The sequence below is a fragment of the Varroa jacobsoni genome, unplaced genomic scaffold, assembly GCF_002532875.2.
Source record: "Varroa jacobsoni isolate VJ856 unplaced genomic scaffold, vjacob_1.0 contig00370, whole genome shotgun sequence".
Taxonomy (NCBI): Eukaryota; Metazoa; Arthropoda; class Arachnida; order Mesostigmata; family Varroidae; genus Varroa; species Varroa jacobsoni.
Window position 1 is genome coordinate 33,854 of NW_019214456.1, and position 19,768 is coordinate 53,621.

General features: G+C 40.2%; 1 protein-coding gene and 1 long non-coding RNA gene across 4 annotated transcripts in view; one reads left to right on the forward strand and one right to left on the reverse strand.

Annotated features, from left to right (window-relative positions):
* Nucleotides 1–19,768, reverse strand: part of LOC111271130 (serine/threonine-protein kinase PAK 1) — a 55,935-nt gene that overhangs the window by 4,400 nt on the left and 31,767 nt on the right. For all 3 annotated transcript variants that reach the window (XM_022851719.2, XM_022851720.1, XM_022851721.2), the window contains exons 5-7: nucleotides 13,456–13,634; nucleotides 2,033–2,324; nucleotides 467–840 (exon numbers count right to left, since the gene is read on the reverse strand). In XM_022851719.2, the coding sequence (XP_022707454.1) occupies nucleotides 467–840; nucleotides 2,033–2,324; nucleotides 13,456–13,634 (845 nt within the window). The remainder of the gene's footprint in view (nucleotides 1–466; nucleotides 841–2,032; nucleotides 2,325–13,455; nucleotides 13,635–19,768) is intronic.
* On the forward strand, nucleotides 6,156–12,910 carry LOC111271138 (uncharacterized). The gene is made up of 2 exons (XR_002686693.2): nucleotides 6,156–6,468; nucleotides 11,731–12,910. It is a non-coding gene; the product is annotated as an uncharacterized LOC111271138 (long non-coding RNA).

Consider the following 19,768-nt stretch of genomic DNA (forward strand, 5'->3'; position numbering starts at 1 on the left):
CTCTATTGGAGCTTTATATATCGTGGATATTTAATTATCTAAAGTAGCACCTGATCTAGGCCTCAAAAAAAAGAAAAATATGTTAGAAGATTTCGATAGTTTTTAGGAAACCTACATTTCTAGAACATTTCTAACCAGCCATGTGCTACTTCACGTTGATTAGGTCGATTTTTGCCTAATCAGGATGACGACTTTAATAAAAGATGTGACCATAAATAAGATTATATCTAGGGTAGCGCCTAGGAAACGAAATAAGCATGAAAAGCCTGATTGATTTTAGGGGCAATAATTTACAACAAAGTTTATTTTATGAACCAGCTCAGTAATTTTTGAAATATTAAAATTCATCCAATTTATATAAATCGCTTCGTTGAATAAGCTGCATTGTTTTCTAAGAACCACAATGTTTAGGCTCTATGTTCTTCGAGAGCTTTACAAATATCTGCCAAATGGACTGCCTACTTACCTGTCAAGAAAGTCGCGCAGATTGGGCGAAAGATTGTCCTTGTCCTTGATTTCAGGCTTGCCATTAGATGTAATAAGAAAAAGAGCCTTAAGGGGTGTCTCGTTAAGGTAGGGCGGCTGGCCGTCAATCATTTCGACAACCATAATTCCTAAGGACCAGACATCGACTTTGTTCCCATAGTGTTTCTTGGCAACTACTTCAGGTGCCATCCAGTAGGGCGTCCCAACCATCGTCACGCGCTTTTCGTTCGGGTTTGATATTTGTGCACAAAAACCAAAATCCGTAATCTTCACAGATCCGTCCATACCTAACAGAACATTATCGCTTTTTAGGTCGCGGTGAATGATGCCTCGGGAATGGAGGTGTTTTAACGCCTGAAAATTTCAATTCAGTCGACATAATCAAGAAACAAAAACCATAAACAAGAAACAAATAAGGTATTAATGTGGACTTAATTTAAAGCTCGTTTTCATAAACAAGACACGTCACATAATGCGCATTACTTAGAGTCTTTCTATGAGCAGTTGTTACCATAAGCGTCATAACTATGATACGTCTAACCATAGAACAAGGCATCATAAAGAAATCCTACCTAAAACTAATACAAATGGTAAAGGCCAGTGGCTGGAAGAAGATTATATGCTTAAACTATATGGTGGGTACTGGGACACCCTACATCAGAGTTACTCAATATAGTGCTATTATTTACAATTCGCTGGGAACTAATGGATTTAGTACCGTGGACAGTGGAAGGGGTACCACCGCTTTCCAATTGGCCATAAACTACTTTTGACACTTTTGCATCTTCAGGCGTGATATACAGGGTGTAAGTGCCAGCAATGTTGTTGCCAAGTGGTCCTGCGCAGTCCTCCCAATTTGAAATAACAGCAACTAGAACTAAAGGAAGGCAAGGCAGCAAAGGGGACAGTCGTCCTTGTTTGCTATATAATATATTCTGCTGGCAGGAATGATGCGAGAAATGACCGATATAATGCGCCAAAAAGGAACTGATTAAAAATATAATAGGGGTCACTAAAAGATCAAATCACTCAGTATCTGTTTAAATGTTTAAAGGCGTCTGTGATTTGCTACTACGATGGTGAAGCAGACGTCTAGCTTTAATTGATCAGTGCTTAATAAGACAATTGTTGTGTGTTCTAAGTAATAATAGTAATTAGAAATATCTACAGACGAGATATCATTACTGCCAAGTACGCCAAAGCTACAGAACCAAGAGTGAATGAACACAAATGGCAAATGATAGCTCGAAAAATCAATGCATACTTCTTGTTCTTATTTATGCCTATGATATTTAAAGGCGTGGTTCGACGCGAGTCTTGTGGAGACTGTATACGACAGTATTCGTAGGCTTGTATATTTTCTTCTTTGTTCGTGGGCCACCCAAATGCACAGCGGCATACAGAAGGCTCGACGATCAACAAGCGGCTAAATAAAGATATTTGAAGCATTTTCCAGCACTTCATTGACACGAACTCAAATGTTTTGGCTGAGTTCTGTTACGATGCCTAGACGATATGATAAGATGCGCAAGTATCTCTTATTCACCTTTAGCGTTTCTCGACACACGGCTGCCATCTGGCTTTCCTTCATAATTGTTTCACAGACGACATCAGTTAGTGGTCCGCCATCAAGGTATTCCATAACCACCCACAGATCATTGTCGTTAACGAGATACGAAGCGAGGTAGTTGACGAGGTTTGGGTGTAACGAGGTCTTCATCACGAGGATCTCGTTGAGGATGAGCTCCTTCTTCGGCTGTTGTGATAAGTCGATCACTTTGACAGCCACCTGCATGTGCGCTTGCTCGTCCATCGCTTTGTAAACCACACCGGACGCTCTAAAATATTCAAATATCACCAGTAAAATACAGGTTAGATGTGTCTGAGATGAACTTACCGGAGTCTTAAATATATGCTAGATATATAAATCCGTAGCGGATAAAACTACCCTACCTAAGTAATCATGATAACAAATAATTACGCCTACATTCTAACAAATAGTGCAATAACGTAGTACTAGAGGTCGTAGAGAGTGGATAGGAATAAGGCCCGCAAAATTAACCATGCGTTTACCATACCATGAAACCATACCATACAGAATTCTCATTTTAGCCGACTCGAGTCGGCAATATCATTTTTGCTAGAAAGGTTACGATTGGATGACGTCTATTTACGAAGTAATAAAAACAGTCTTCTGAGAGCGGCCTGCAAGGCTATTAGTCTGTCCTATGTCACATCGAACAGGACAGTGCGGCTTCATCTAGCTATTTGTTCGTTCCAGCAACAATTGTGTGTATGACATTTGTCTCGAAACCAACTTGCATGCACTGCGCTTCCACAAGTCAGTCGCGAGATTATGCCCGATGTGTGAGGATATTTTTACGAGTGATTACACTGAATTCCATTGCTTATTTGGTGGTTGCCGTATTGTCAAATGGACAGCTAAGCGGAGGCTGGCAGGCCGCTGTAGCTGAAGCTGATGTCGTTATCGACTATTGAACATTTCCAAACCAGTCACTGTTGTCACCAAAAATCTAGTGAACTTAAACAGCGCGAAAATACTGTTTGACATACGGTATCACTTTACAGACAACAAACTAACGTGTCACGTATTAACAATATGGCACCACTCTATCTTCGATGACATTCCCAGTTGAATGCATTAGTTGACTGGGTGCTTACATACTTATACATTCATACAAATGTCTAACAATAAATCTACGTCAAATCAAATACAGTACAGGATGATTTGTAGCAGCTGCGCCTACAGACTTCCAGTATCATTGTAGATGTGATCGGTAATATCTAGTTTATCTTAGTTTTTTTTTCGGATTAGTTGTAATTTTGATTCAGGGTAATCCATGCGTGCGTAACTTATATGGGAAAGGAAACATTTTTTGCACGTCCAGCAAAAACACAAGCCATGAGTATTTTTTGCTCATCCATTGCAAAATACTACTATACTTACATCGTGCTTCCTGCCAAAAAAGCACCGTCAGTATCGCTCTACAAGCAGCGAGTACGGGATCGGTCCATACTGGGCAAACAGTTAGCGCACTACGATCAAGCAACGAGCATATATATATATATATATATATATGGAACTGTATTAACAATTAGTCAGTAAATGGACAATATTATCCGGACAGCAAACATGCTTCTCAAAAGTTAATGCTTCTTTATTAGTCTCTATTAGAACGATCGACTCAATATTCCTTGGACTTATTTCACAATAAGTTGCTGCCTAGCATCTATCTCCCGAAAAACGCATTAGTTAATCAGCCCAACGTTGATTACTTGAAGTTATTACCTAATATTACAATGTAAATTTCAGATGACGTCGAAAATATATTTGCTTCCTCTTTTCATAGGAACAAAAACATTTCGAATTAACTTATTTTTCTGTTCTTATAGTAAACAAGGGGGAGTTAACAAGTGCATAAAATAGTTTTACAAATTTCGCGGTGGTTGAGTTCTGCCCCTGCAAACTCATGACCCATCAATGAGCATCACATCGAGCTTACCACACATGGCTCGTAATAGGAAGGCTGGCATACTCACAGACATGCGTTAGGTTTTATAGATCTTTCTTCTTCTTTTCTTCTGCATAACGTATTTCGAAATGGGTCTTTGTTCTGTTTAGTACGTTGCCCTTGCTCCTGTTGTTTTACTTGCATATATATATATACATGCATATATATATATATATATATGTTGCTCAACTTACATATGAGATTGCAGTGAGATTAGACATTGCGACCCTCCACGCACAACGATACATCGTATTAATGCAGAATCCACTCGAGACAAGACATGTACGTAGGTGGGGGATACGCCACTCGGCGCTGAAAGAAAGAATCGTTCCGCTCCATTCCGCCTGCTCCATAAAGAACAAAATAAACTGGAGGGCTAAGCAACCCGAGTACGCGCATCCCTCCGCCGCAGTGCGGTGTCGAAATCTCTAGCCATGCAGATTGCCATATTTTACTCCACTCCGAATAAAGGTCTGCCGAGCTTTCCTGGTCGTTTGCCAAAAGTGAAACTTACAAGACAGACACTGTGCGCCTGCCTCCGAACGGCGACAGGAAAACAAACTTCAAATCTTGCAAATCTGCTAAAAGATTAGGGGCCATCTGAACGGTTGGTGGCAGACGTGCATGGTACGTGGTTTTCCAAATGCGAGGACTAAGTAAGTAGCTGCAGTTGCGGAGGAACTCAATAAGAAGAAAGCAGGAAGACACCGCTGATAGCATCTGCTCATCTAATGTTCATACAGCTAAAACAACCAATTTGTGTTCGCTAAAGTTCAAGTGACTGGTCGGAGTGAAATTCCAGAACAATTCTCTCAAGGTTAGTCTATAGAGGGCGTACGGAATAATACTGTGAATGAAAAGTGCACACTATATACAGATGTTCCCTTCTATGGCTTTGAAAGCGAGTAGATCGTACCTTTACAAAGATCTTGATAAACAAATGGCAGCATAAAATTATGTGGTCTTTGGTACGTCAATAAAAGATGCTTAGTATTCTACAAATTTCACTGTGTGGCATAAAGACGAATGGTAAGAGAAATACTAAGTTAAAGGTATCCACTGTCACCGATTCAGTGTAAGGCTCAACGGAAATATATGCCGAGCACCGGAGATGGACACAATGAACAATTGTATTGCTTAAAAAGGGTCACAGATCCACCGGTCCTTAAAGATAGGGGAAATTACGTAAACAATGCTACACGCGTATTTTTGTTTTCACGTAGATATCTGACCTTGTGGAGGATTTCCACATGAGTGAATTCAGGTTTATAGAGAAAGCGACGTTGTGTTAAACTTTGGTTTTGGTTTACTTTACCATTTCGGTGCTACCAAGCTAGAACCTAGGCTGTCTTTAGGCAACAAGAGAGCTTTTACGTCTACATATCACCGATTCCAACAAAAAATATTGGTTACGGCAATAGGCATGTTAGCATAAAAGAAAAAAGCTTTATCTTTGTTGGTTTTAGCATCAGTTCTTAAATGGTATTAGCAAGAGAGCAAATATCTAAAGAAAAAAAAAAACAATTGTCTATTTTCATTATTAATCGCCTAGCTATACTAGACCTGCAGGATCATCTTACAAAAATGTTACATACCATCCACACTAGTAACACTGGTGCGGCCACTCTAGATATTATGTGGTTGTCCTGCACGAAAATGACCGAAATGTAACAGACGCGTTTTGCTGCTTGTTTGTTATTCCACTTATAATAAGACTTTCATTTTACTTCTGTTTTTCAACTATCTTTAGCATCCGCTCTGTTCGCCGTTCGTTCCGTTTGACTCTTTTTTTTTTTTTCGGCTTGCCTCGAACTAAAACTTCCATACAGACGATAAAACTACTATTGTGAAAGACGGCGTCATTGCGTTGCACCGCTGTTAATGAGACTGCAGCTGCGGCAGCAACTGCTGCTGCTGCTGTCAGTACAAAGCTCAATCACCATGCCCATGCTCATATTTCACTCTGTGCTGACAGCCTGCCTAGGCGATGCCCCGTTTCTTTCACTGCCGATCGTTTTTTGTTCCAGGGTCGAATTAGTTTAAAGCTGATCGTGAAAGAACAGCGGCATGGAAATTCTGGCAGCACGTCAAGCAAGAGAGGCGTTATCACTCGACCAGCATCCACTCGGTGTACGATGGCGTTTACCGTCATTTTTGTTGCAACGTAGTACGAACTAGGGTGTTTTTTGTCGATCGTTGCTAGGGCACTTGATCGCGAAATGAACAGTTGCAATGGCGGCCATATAAAGTTTTATGATAGCTATAGCTAAAATGCTAAATGTGTAAAGTTAGCACGTCTAGCACCGCCGTTAGGCGTTCTATCAGACGGCTAACTTTCAGTACGAAACAAAGTGTCTATATGCCCGGATTTAAGCATCGGATTACCACGTGTCTAGCAGCCAGACATGTTACTCACTTGGCCATAACGGAAACATGGATAGAATGCTAGGTAATTAGTACCTACAAGTTGCGAAGATTAATGGAAGAATTCAGCAAAAAAATTGTAAGCCAGAAAACGTTATCATTCTACTTTGATTTGGGTGTCTCTCGGAAGATTCTATAAAGTGAAACATGTGAAGGATACAAATCGTACGTATTTGAAAAATCCAAGGAGTCTATTCATTCATTTGTGGGAGACGTAACTTGATTATTGCTAGTTTTAGATTTTCCAACATGTTCTTGTTCTTGGCTTACATCAGAGTAACGATCGTAAACGAGCTTAGATGCAGTAGAAGCAATTCGTTAGTTAGCATTATGCCGCTTCTCAAATTTTCTGTTTTAGAGAAACGGTTTATCCAGACCCCGTTTTCTCAGCTGTTTTACAGCTTGTCCTGCACATAGTCTGCTAGCCTTAGCTTTCTGCATTCGGAACATCACTTGACTGCTTAGTCCAACAGAACTTTCTGTTATCGCTTCGAAGAGGCTGGCTCGGCCCATGAATGACTAGAGAGAGCAGACGGTTGGTCCCAGTCCCCATGTACAATAGCTATCCAGATTTGAACGACGAACGCATTGCCACAAGCAAGTTTAACGCATTTCAATGGATCGCCAGATAAAGGTCTAGTTTTTTACAGTGAAAATTTCTGCTGTTACCGGTTTTTTACGTTTGCCTGTCGGATCTAAAAGTTGCCGCCATTTTATTACTAGAAATCCATTTCTGCCGAAAGTGTCGCCATAGTACATTTATGCTCATCAGCATAATGTCTCATCTAACCCAGTATATCTCCCGTGTCGCAATAACATTTTTTTTTTAAAATTTCAATCTTGCAACGTCATACGGCCCTCCTGCTGAGACTAATGTTACTTTTCATTTCTCTCCATCTGCTTGATCTATAAATGTTTGATTTGGCCTAGTTTATTTGTAGGTAGTTCCACATTTCGAATAAAGATGGAACAACAAAGGCTGGCAAAGGAATTGTCGGCAGCATGTAGAAATATGTATATTTGTATGTAAACAAAAATTTATCCACGAACGACAAAAACCATTTCGGTAACGGCATTCAAACGTATAATAGCGCTAAAAATAATAAATTCGACGTTGATGCGTTTGTAATTGCATATAAAACCATATGCTGTCATTCACGAACAAAAAAGAACCGAACGGCAATTGTAATAACCGATTCTTGCGCAAAGCTTGTTTTTACCGTTTGGTGGTAATAATAACAGTACACTTGATTTATAAATGACTGTTGTCAACAATACGCTATCAAAGAGAACTCGCTTCTATTGTCATCTGGAGAATGCATGTAGTATGTTAAGTGTGTATCTATTACAGAACAGAACCTTCATGGCTCAATGATACGCATTTATCGTCGACGTGTGACGTGGCTCATCATTACCTCCTAAGCACGTACTGCACTCTTGTCGACCAGTAGTGAATTTTTTTTATCTCGATAATAATAGACGGCTGGAATGCTATATTAATAATCTATCGTTCGTGCTGTATCGACTTAGCTTACTACGTTACCCAATTCAAATATAATGGATGATGATTACAAAAATGCCGTTGATGATGACCTAAAACGACGAATATGACAGATGTCTGGGACCTATAATCGTTTTTGCGTAAACTCGTACACTTTTATCATCACCCCTTGCGTACACTGACTCACCATCATTGCATATATAGAGCATCATGACATCACGGCTAGGAATAGCAAGTCCGGAACAATTGACTGATGCGACACCGTTTCAGTCACCGCCGTTGCCGGTAAAGTACTTAACAAATCAATAATGCAGCTCAACAAAGGATCGAAACTTGGACTCGTTATATTCAGTGACTGTGAGACGTGACGGCAGCGTCGCGCGTGCTTGTTTGAGTTTGCGTTATTGCGGCTGTTATCTGTTGTAGCGTCTAATGTGGCGTACTTGTTGGGCTTTTACGCTACTAATGTACAAATGTGACATTGTTGCGTCCGGGATTCGTCGTTGACAGGCGCAGAGAATATACCTATACAATGGCTTCCGCAGAAGCACGTAGTACGACATGCCAATAGAAGCGAAACAAACTCCATACAGATCAGTAGGACAGGGATCTGTGCGTCGTTATCGTACAATTCTAACTTAGACAAAAAAAAAAAAAGTTACTAAAGTTGTATTGTGCTTCCGCGATAAATGTTATATTAGAGATATCGAGCCTACAAGCAAAGGGTGCACGTTTGGGTGCAGTCGATAAAACTGTTCACGTTTTCATGGAGCTTTTTTTCGCTTGGATAAGTATGTTGATTAGTATAGCTAAGGTTAGATGGCAAAAAGTAACCAAAGTCGATAATAAATGGTTGCTGATTTATATGCATATTTAAGATGTTTTAAAAAATGTCCGTTTCTCAAACAATGAAATACTGTGTAACGCTGAGCAGTAATTTTAGTCTCTGCTCTAAATACGTGCAGGAACACACTGCTTCACTATAGCAGAATATTTTATCAAAAATAAATAAAAATCTATAATTGTAGTCCTATTTCTAACAACTAATTCTCTAGGCTTGACCTTTAACATAATTAATCTCAGCATTAATAATCCAAAACGAGGGATTGAACCATTTCTGTGGATTTTCCTAAGAAATCTTATATATATATATATATATATATATATGCAAGGTCGTGCATTGAAAATGGGAGAAAATTTGGTAGATTATTTGTCGTATTGCTTCATCCGCTATTCCTGGTACTAGAAAAAAGGCATTTTTTTTAGAGCAAAGCAACAAACTCGTCATGGGCAACAACAGTGTGGTGTTGTCAAAATTTAAGAAAAAATCAGCTATTACCCAATCCCTCCACACTGAAAAAACCTTCACCAAGGCTAATGATTTACTTTTTTTTTTCATATCGACAGTCTAAATTATTGCAGGGTTTCGCGCAGCTCTCAAAAAAGGCCTTTCAGGAAAACTCCTGACTTTTAGTATCTTTTTATACCTTTTGAACTTTTTGGCTGTTTTGGGACCCTGTATTTTTGTGAATTTTGGCTTGTTATATATTAAACAATTATGATTGCCAGAAATGACACTTTTAGCATATGCAGATATGCATTTCGTTAAGACATCTGTTTTTGTTCAGATTCAGTCTTAAAAATAAGGCACACAAATTTTTCAATTTAGACGTGCGACCTTATATGGTAAAACAAGGACGAAATATAAGGAACAGTGGCCAGAAAACACGGCAAGCAAACAATAAAGATTGAAATTTTAGGTGTTTACTGAGAGAACACATGAAACCCTCTTTAAACTTTATCCGATGAGACGGAGTAGCTGTGCGTTTACCCCATTTCTCCAGTCCGCTTACCTTATAAAGACGTATGCCTTTTAGGCCTTGCCTAATTATGGAGCTCTTTATAATCTCGTCTCCTTTAATCAGTTCCCCGCATCGTGCAGGATTTTATCCTGGCATTACGATTCTTTGGGCGAGTATCATGAGAGCCAGCCACGGACAAACAATGTCCGACATTTGATCATCTTAACAAATCTAAACGTTTATGGGTAGATTCGTAGCTCCGATGGCAGCAGTTAGACTTGTCGTAAATCAACAGTGTTTATCTGCTGAAGTACTCTGGAATTTATTATAATCTGATAAAAAGTATAAGCGTTCACGGTAGGTGTCTTATAAAACTATGCTAATTTAATTACTTTGAAACGGCAGTAGATAATAAGAAAAACTATTGTATATTATGGTTTAAGTACGTTAATGAAAAAAAAGGTGTAAAAAAACTCCTATGATCTAAGCAATCCCAGTACTTCTGCGAATAATTTATCGCCATATTAAACTTAACATGGTTTATCCACACAAAAAAACAAATTATAATTCTAGATATGTGTCGTGGCAGATTTATTTCCTGACGCATGACGGCAAACTGCGTCGGCACATGACGGCAAACTTCTCTACGTCATCACGTAGTGCCTTTCGTGTTCTAACGGGTTTTGTCCAAATAAAAAGTAATAATGTTTCTATCACTAAAGGGGTCAAAGTGGCGTAAATGTCTATAGACCGATTGTGACATTCTCAGGCGAACCAAACTATAATGCTTGTGGAACAGCTGACGACAACAACCGCACCATTTACATATATATAGATATATATATATATACATAGAGTGCTCGCTATCAAAGCAAAGCGTCTGTGCACACTAGTGTATTTATCTAGCTTTTACCACCAATAACGATACGATGGTAACAGTTATGATGATCCTAACAGCACTAATAAACAAAATGAAGTAGCAAAGCCGATATGTTCCGCACAACGAAACGCCTGTATATATGGGGTTTGTAGGGAAGCCGTTTACAAACGTCTGGCCGCCCTACTGTGGTCACTGGATTAGCAGGTGAGACTAATTAGAGAACGACACATCGTATTGGGGTACCATATGCTAAAAAACTGTAGTACATACGCGGAAACGTATATTGTGAGGAGCAGTTCTGGTCCAACGATGGCCGACAGACAGACAACCATTGATAATCTATATTCCTAAACCATCCAGCAAAGAAATGTAGGAGAACGAGTTCCGACAATTTGCATTGTAGGAAAAAACTTGCTGTATTAACAGTATGCCATCTATTGGATCCTAGTCGCTTCTCAGTTAGGTATACAATGCATGGTAACATCATTTTTTGGACAAGACTTCCGCAACCCGCCGTTGGTTAGCAAATGCTAGTTTTGACAAAATGGTGCGAGCGAGATGTATTCCTACGAGCATCACAACAACCTACGTCGATTGTGAATTCGATATTACCAATGAGCATTACTAATTTCGTTCTTGCGCGATCAACACGCAAGGATATTGTGGCCAGCTTCATCATACCATGATAGTCAGATCAGTCATATCGTCAACATAGACGACTTGCTACGTAAACGAGCAATATTTTATCGACGATAGCTATATAAACGTTGTGTTGGCGATAAAATATTTTGGAATCAAAACGGCGGCATACCGCGTCAAACACACGAGTTTTTAAGGATCTGTATAGAGTAAGATAACAATAGTGAACAGAATCAATTGACACTATAACCCGCGTGTGGCCAGCAAATAGGTTATTTTGCCTACATAGGAAATAGGATTTGCCGCACCGTAATTCGTTATACTGCCCAAACAATTCTAATAATACCTATTATGTATAGAACAGTATCGCAGCAATTGAGACCGTTACCGCTAATATTAGGCTGTTATAAGTGAATCCAGTGGACTTTCAGATTGAATAACTTTTAAATTGTGTGCCCCTTGCAGGTGGATTTTAGCTGATAAATATTCCAGCCTTTTAGATTTAAATAAAAACCGGTTCACCGTCTACCGTCAACCGTCTACTTCAGAAGAAATGAGTTTAGACGGGAGAACACCTTTTAATCTCGAACGTCAACGCTTCATGGTCAAGTTTTCGTTTCGAAAGTGGTAAAAACATCAGGCAAGGCACGCTGTGCGAATGGTACAAACGTTTCAGGAACATGGGCTGAAATGTTGAAGGTTAACGAGGAGGTGACCAGATGTCGGAACTTTAGCGGCGTGAACGTATTGCCGCAATCGAGCAGGCTTTTCACGATAGCAGAGCTTAAAGTCTAAGGAGTTGTCAGCCAAAACTAGCAGCTCACACGTAACGTGTTATAGCCCAAAACACGGCAACTGAATAATAAATGGCTCTTCCGTTAATCGATTCCAGATCAATTGGAAATGTATGCGACGTATTCCAGGCGCAAAAAAATTCGCCTGGAGCATACTGTCACCATCGACGAGATTTGGCTCAGTCTTTATCGGCAGCCAGAGAGGGACCAGGCGTATGAGCGGCGGCGTTGTCCTATAGAGAAATCGAGTTCGATGGCAATGTTGAGTAAATTCGGTAGTATTCGCAACAGATATTGGGGGCATCTTCTATGTAGGATACTCGCCGAAAGTGAAACGATGAATGCAGCCCCCTATCTCGAGTTCCTCGAGAAAAAGAAATTGTTAGCACAGCAATAGAAAGCACGCCGTCTGGTTGCTTAATGACAATGCCAAATCTCATCGTCATGCTCAATTACTTCCTAAACTGAGCAAAGGAATATTTAACGTTTAATATTTAAGCAACTTATTCTCCCGATTTAGCTTCGAGTGATTGCGGAGCTTTCCATGCCCTATAAAATGCAACCGGTGGGCAAGCATAACCTACTATCGATTTATTTTGGGAAGCCATAGATAGAGAGACCAAATACGAGAATATGGTACATGGCTGCTCAAAGGCTGCCCGAGTACTGACACAGTTATGTAAAAATATAGGCGAGTATCTATAAAAAAAATCATCATTTTAATTTAAACTTCAGATTCGTTTGTCACAGCCTAATATAGTAGAAATCAAGTTATTCTCTAGAGGTACGTTTGCTTACTAAGGAACGAATGCACATAGTTTTCAATAAAAATACCAGTGTTTGCAAAGCGATTTCAACTATATGATTTAAATTTATCATAATACTAATAGTTGTATGTGGGGCGTACGGATTCAGTTTTGATTTGCTCTCAATGATGCAGAAGCCAATTAATTCTATTCGTTTCAGGACGAAAGGGCCGTTGTTAAAAGCATACAAACAACTAGCCTGATATAACTTGCGTGGGTTGCCCAATTCTTTTTATGGAGATACCATATCGAAGGCTGGGTCACTTTATATACAGCACACCCTTTCCTCTTATGCGCTGTTCAAATAAGGAAAAATGTTCGTCTTCGGTAGATACACAAAACACTGCTTTAAACCGGCCTGATTGTAGCCTTTGCGCTTTGAAGAAGTGATCAGATAATAACAACGGACAGCTAAACTAGCCTAACGAGAAGAAGAACGCAAAATACGACGCGATGCTCAGAAGCTTACGATAAAAAGCCGTGAAAATCGTACTGTTGTACCGAGTCAAATGTATCCATTCGGGCTTCGGATTTTGTTAATAATGTATTTACTGTGAACTGAAGTGGTAAACGAAGCAAAAACAACATACCCAGATCCGACTTTGGAAAGAAGCGTATATCGAGTTTCTGGATCTCCCTGATCAACGGCGTCTCGAAGTCTCTGAATCGCCTCTTCATCTGACATGGCCTGACGCTTCTTTGGTCGAAGCGTCGGTTTTGTTCGCTCGACTCCGCCCGTTACCGTCACGTTTACCTGGTTTTCATTTACCTTAAAAATAATATTTGAGCTATTCAACGAGTTCGTTCATATCGAGCACGGCATTTTGTACTGTGACTGGCTACAAATTCAACCTGTTTCCGATATCGATTCTTAGGTTTGATCCATCACAACTAAAATATTTCGTCTTAAGATTTTTGATTGCGTCTGAACTAACTAATCTAGATTGCTGTGCATTCAAATGAATCTTCATTCTGGATCTTATCGTGCATTTTATATAGAATCGTTATATATGACTTACTGTTGTTTTTCGAAACTATCAGTCGATCCGTGCGTTATGGAGCACCTATCCACCCAGATTACCTTAACAGCTTCATGAAAAATTTAAAAAAAAAAAAAAAAAAAAAAAACGACTGGCTCCATGGTTCGTTATGACTAGCATCGGTTTCGAGGGACAATGGATTCTCTTGAAGTCTTTATTATTTCATCCTCGAAATTTGTTGTTATAGGCCATTTTAGCCTAGCTAGGTCACATGAGCTTATCCTTCGCACAGGTATTGGCATAACTCGTTGTTCACTGCGCGAAATACGTTTTATTGTACGTCGTATAGACACTAGGCAGATTGCATTGACGCTAGACACATTACAGCATTAAATCCTGAAGCAAGACTTGTAATTAATGACAATTAAGAACAAATCAATAAATAATAGTTAGCAAGATCTGAGCAATAGTTACAAATGCTACGGCCAGTAAAATTTCAATTTAGTAATGCTTGCATAATTGTTTTTCTCAATCATTGAACGGGCATGTTTGAAACAGTAAATCATCTCATCGCCTAATTTTATTTTTATGGCTTAATTTTGTCGCAATAATCATGGTGATGAAGATGGACGGACTGGTACAGCATTGATAGTATCTGCTAGGACTATTCGATAGAGTTCGCCACACATCTACTGGGTCAAAAAATGATCGAAAAATGGGTTTCGTTTCCATCGGTTCACTTGGCGTTTTCAAGCTAGTTTCCGTCAGATCCAATCGGCATGTGTCACCGTTTCTCAAATCTTGCTGAAACAGTTTTCTAGCTCAATCGTGGAAACATATTTCAGTCCTTGTTTTCGTTTATTTTGTCTCAAAGCCTTTTTCTCTCTCGAAGAAAACAGAAAAACTAGTACAATGAACCAAGTTTGGCGAATACGAGGTTTAGGGCACGCAGACATCTAGTCTCTGTTAAAGCATTTTACAGATAGCGCTGTGTGGGCCTGTACATAAAAACCGATACTTGTTCTTTCAGAACTGATACCGACTTCAGCGAACAACATTGCGCAAGCTTTTCGCTCCTTATTGATTTGGAATTGCTCGGGATGACTTCAAATGCGCTAGCTCTAGTAGTCAGACAAGACCGCACAAAAGAACTTAGCTTTTTATTCGGATCTTGCAGCTCTCTTCGATTTAAGACACACTCAGACGATTGGGTTTTGAGCCCCACGCCATATCCACAAAACTAGGTCTTGTTTGCTATGACCACGCAAGTCCATCTTATTTGTGATTGCGTTAAAGTTGTTGAGGGCTCCATATTTGTTTGAGATCAAAGTTCTGGTGCAGAACGTTCGCTTTAAGCCGTTTAGTCTCGAAATAAGCTCTAAGAATGGTCCGATATGGCTAGTGTACTAATCTTGCGCGAGCTTCCTGAGGATGATGTGGCGATTTCTTAGCACGGACTTGTTTGGTTTTTTCATGTTATCATCTATACCCGTTGCAGCAGGTTGCTCAAAGCGAGGTTTGTCTCCAGATATCTGCCGTCCATCGAGAAGCCGTTTGTACCATTTGTGCACTGACTTAAAACTCACCTATAACCTGGTCAGCAGAAGTTCTCATATATATATATATATATACACACTTCCATGCGTGTATCTGCATATATGTTTGCGTAGACATTTAGAGTCTCTCGGACTGCTACATTCTGCTGCCAATATATATCAGCGATCGATGGTGGCAGTAATTTTGTGATCAAAACACAACAGCAATAGCGTTCGTCTGTCTCTCTGGCCAACGATCCGCAATCTACGAGGCCATGGCACCCGGCGAAGGTTAAGAATATTGATAGTCCGAACGGTGTCATAGAAAAATTCCAGAGGATCTAAACCAGTTTTAAGATTGCCGGCTGGTCATGGTTAGCTTGAGTTAGCACAGCCATCGCCCAGCGCAGCTTCCATCCGTTCCCATAGCGCTGATGTTGTATTAATTTTGCTTTAGTGCATTTTCTCCCTCTTCCCCAGCCTCTCAATCTTTTCGACCCACGGCGACGCGGAGCTGACAAATACAACTGTATCGCACAGGAACGGTACGAAAGTTCACCGCAAATGACGCGGCAGTACCAACGAATAACATGATGGATATATGAGCATATCGCCGTCATCACCAACAGCGTGTTCCTGACATTATTATTATTACCATGAAGATTACGTGACACTCAAACGGAGGCGATGAGGAGGTTGTAGTGATGCGGCAGCAGCGTGTCAACATCCCGGAACCGCGACCAACAAAGAAGTGAAACTCTATGGAGACAAACAGGGTTTGCTGAGCCATTCATTGGTTGCTGACTGCTTGACGTCTGCTTTATGTCAGAAGGGATGCGTGTAGCAGGAACAATAAGCCACGAGGAAACATTCGCCAAGCTAGGGGAAAAAACGCACGGTAATATGCGCGACAATGTGCGGGTAATCATTTAAAACAACCTTATCCTGCAGTCCATAGCGTGAGCTTTTGGTAGATTGGCATATCTATTTATTGCTATTCGAAGAAGCTAAAACAGACGCAGATTGATATCGCACATTATTTAACGCGATTCCCTGACGCAGTCAACTCAACTCAAAAGTGTGTGTGTGTGTGTGTGTGTGCGTCGCTTTCGAGAAAGACACAATTTAATATTTCTCACGAGCAGTTAAAACAAGTGAAAAACAACAGTCCACCATTTATAAGACTTGTTCTAAATCGATACAAAATGCCCCAGGTATGTCCTGAACAGCTAGGAACTAACTGGCTGGTCCATGTAGATTAATCTCTGCATTCGTTCGTTCTCACATGATACGGTAATAGCCAGTCGAATGTTTCATTCAGTCAATTTCTACGGAAACGAAAACCTTATGGTCACCCAAGCGGTACGCTCCTCTAAAAAGCTATCAGTTAATGTTACACGCTTCATGCCAAGACGTGACTAAAATAAACTTTAATCCGGCGTAATTCATCAAGTTCATTGAACCGCTAACTGTGAACGCTACTTTTTAGTTTATAAAAACCAGTACTATGACCGCCGGAAGATCCCGGTTCTTTTTTTGACCCATGTGGGATAAGTAATTCTTCTTGTAAATAAGAATATATAGATACAGATATTCACATTATGCAGGTTTGCTCATGTTTTCTAGTCAATTACAGCTGCCTTCAACAGAAGAATGGCAAAAGATTACCCTAAAGCTATACCCGTATAGACTCGAAGGTGTTCGTTTATACGCCATAGTAAAAATGAACGAATTACTATCATTGATCGCTTCTACCCGTCACATCGCTACTAATCGAACAATTAGCGTTCGCTTATGTAACGCAAAGTCAGTCATTAATCTGTTAACTATCAATAATAACAGGCAACAAACAGTAGTAATGATAAAAATAACACAGCAGAGAAATGCCTGGGCCTCTGAACCACGTATGCAACACTCCTCTCGTTGCTTTCACAGTTGTAGTATGAACATAGTTTAATCCGGTAAACGAGGTGCAAGCATCGACTCTTTACACAGTTTCCACTTTCTGCCATAGCGTCGCCCGCAAAGGTCCTGGGCATCTTGACTGCTGCTGCTCCAGCGTCCATAAGCCCAAATTCGATGACGCTTATTATGGCCAGTCCCCTTTAGCCATCTAGACCTCTCAGACCTCCAACTCGCAGCGAGTGGCAGAAAACGCACACATGAACAAAAGTATATTAATGTATAATAAGTGCGTCTGTCTCTCTGTGGTTGCGCCTGAAGGCACCGACGACAAATCGCTTTCGGCAGTTGTCACAGTGGGCAAAGCTCGCCCGCCTCTTACGTTCAGGCAACGACCAACGCGAATGGTAAATCGTAAAACTAACGTGGTACCAATTAAATAAACAGCTTGCGATAAAGCGAACGATGAAAATGTATGATCCGACACCTTCAAGAATTTTTCCTCTCGTGCAAACATCGAAACAATGAGTTGACTTTAGCGACAAACAGCGAACCTATAAACATCTGTTAAGGAATAGGACACCTGAAAAAAGGAATTATAAAGAACGCGATGATGATTCAATACTGACCTTGTGATTAAAGGAGACACTGAGGTCTAGTTTGACTTTAAAAACCACATCAGTTCTTATTGTGCTACAGATCCAAGTAGCATAATGTCAATCGCATATAAAGCTGTCTTTAAATTAGGACGGGACAAACACTGAAAAAATAGCTATTTAATCCTTAAGCTGGTTACGTACCCTTTAGTCAAAACAATGAATTTATACTCGGATTGATTACATTCAATCGCCAAAACGGCTGTTCATTTTTAGCAGGAAGAGAAGTTCGTTCTACACACGAGTGTATCAGATCTTTCTATGCTTTTCGACTACATAACATCTTGCTATTCAAGCAGCGAAACATCTGCTCCCGGATGGCTTATGTGTTGATTTTCTTCAGTTCTTTTTTTCAACTGAGTTCCCATTGCTGGAAATTTTAGACACATCGCAGCTCTCCTACCAAACTTTCCTGATAAGGCAAGCGTGACACAAGGCACATATCTTTCGCCACGACCATGCACGATCGAGAAGTGAAGTTTGGGAAGGATACGGCGACCCAATTACTTGTCAACGACCGTAACTGGGATTTATGGCTAGTCCCTATCAGAGGATGTTTACGCCTAGTCACACTGCCTGTATATGCTGTACAGTAAAGCTGCGGTGCCTCGGGACCACGAAAGAGTTCTTGCGCCTGACCACAGAGAACTACCTCTCCGTTATTTCAAAAAACTTCCAAATCCTGTTATGCGCCATTATGTACCTACTAATTTCTGTATAGTGGTGCTTCAGAGATACTTCTAGCAAAAGACAGTCACAGACAGGCATGCGGCCGAAACATCTATCGGAAGTTGATATCATCCAGAAGTTCTTTGGCATCGAGGACTAGAATTTGGCCCCTGTAAGGCCAGACGGAAAAATTGTATGGATTCATATGTTTTTGTTTATGCATAAATAAATAGTTCGAAACGTATGGGGGGAACATTTGGACGTTCTCAAATGTTTTCGGATTTGTTGTTTGTTTACACCTATGCTATCATGCCACGAAAAGCTCAACCTCAGCCTCAATACACAGGCCGATAGATATCGGTATGTAGAACTCTATTATTCATGTGCTGTACGCAGTTAGCAATCGCCATTGATGCGGAGAGACGTTTAAGGTTGTCACAAATGCAACATGGGAATTCGGTCGGTGTATGGATGCAGTCTGGTGATAGACGTAAAAATGGCCCGTGCCATCTTAAGATAACTGTTCCTGAATGCAGCAAATTCCCGAGCTTATTTTCGGCTGTGAGTTTGACATGGACAATCTTTAGGTGCTATGTGCCCTTCGTCAGAATTCCACTTTCTTTTGTCTATCATTACGACACATTCGTTGCTATTTTTCGTTTTACTCGATTGCCAATCGAATCTATTGACAGTTTTTTCTACGACAACGGCAGTTTTTTTTCCATCTGATAAATGGTTAACAGAGAATCGAAAAGAAAAATCAGATACATGGAGCCGCTATAAATTAGATTTTTACTTCGATAAAGAACGAAGACGCTGCATTTAGGAGTATCCACTGACCATGAGTTATTGGGTGAAACTCACAGAGGTTTATTCTATTTCCAAAATTTCGTCTGCGTATATATATATACGTTTGCCCATATCTTTTCAACTAGGTACGCGAAAATAGTGCCTATTAGTTTTCTAAGTTAGCTAATGATATCTCGAAATAAGTGCATAATGGCCCCGTCCTCAATCTTTGTCAAACTCGATGTGAGCAGATAAATTTCGTATATTCCATGAACGGGATATCACGCCAACTTCTTGATTGCCATGAGAAATAATATGTATGCATGGTCCGATAGAGGCATATTTATATGGTCTAAAGCGGAATAGACTGAG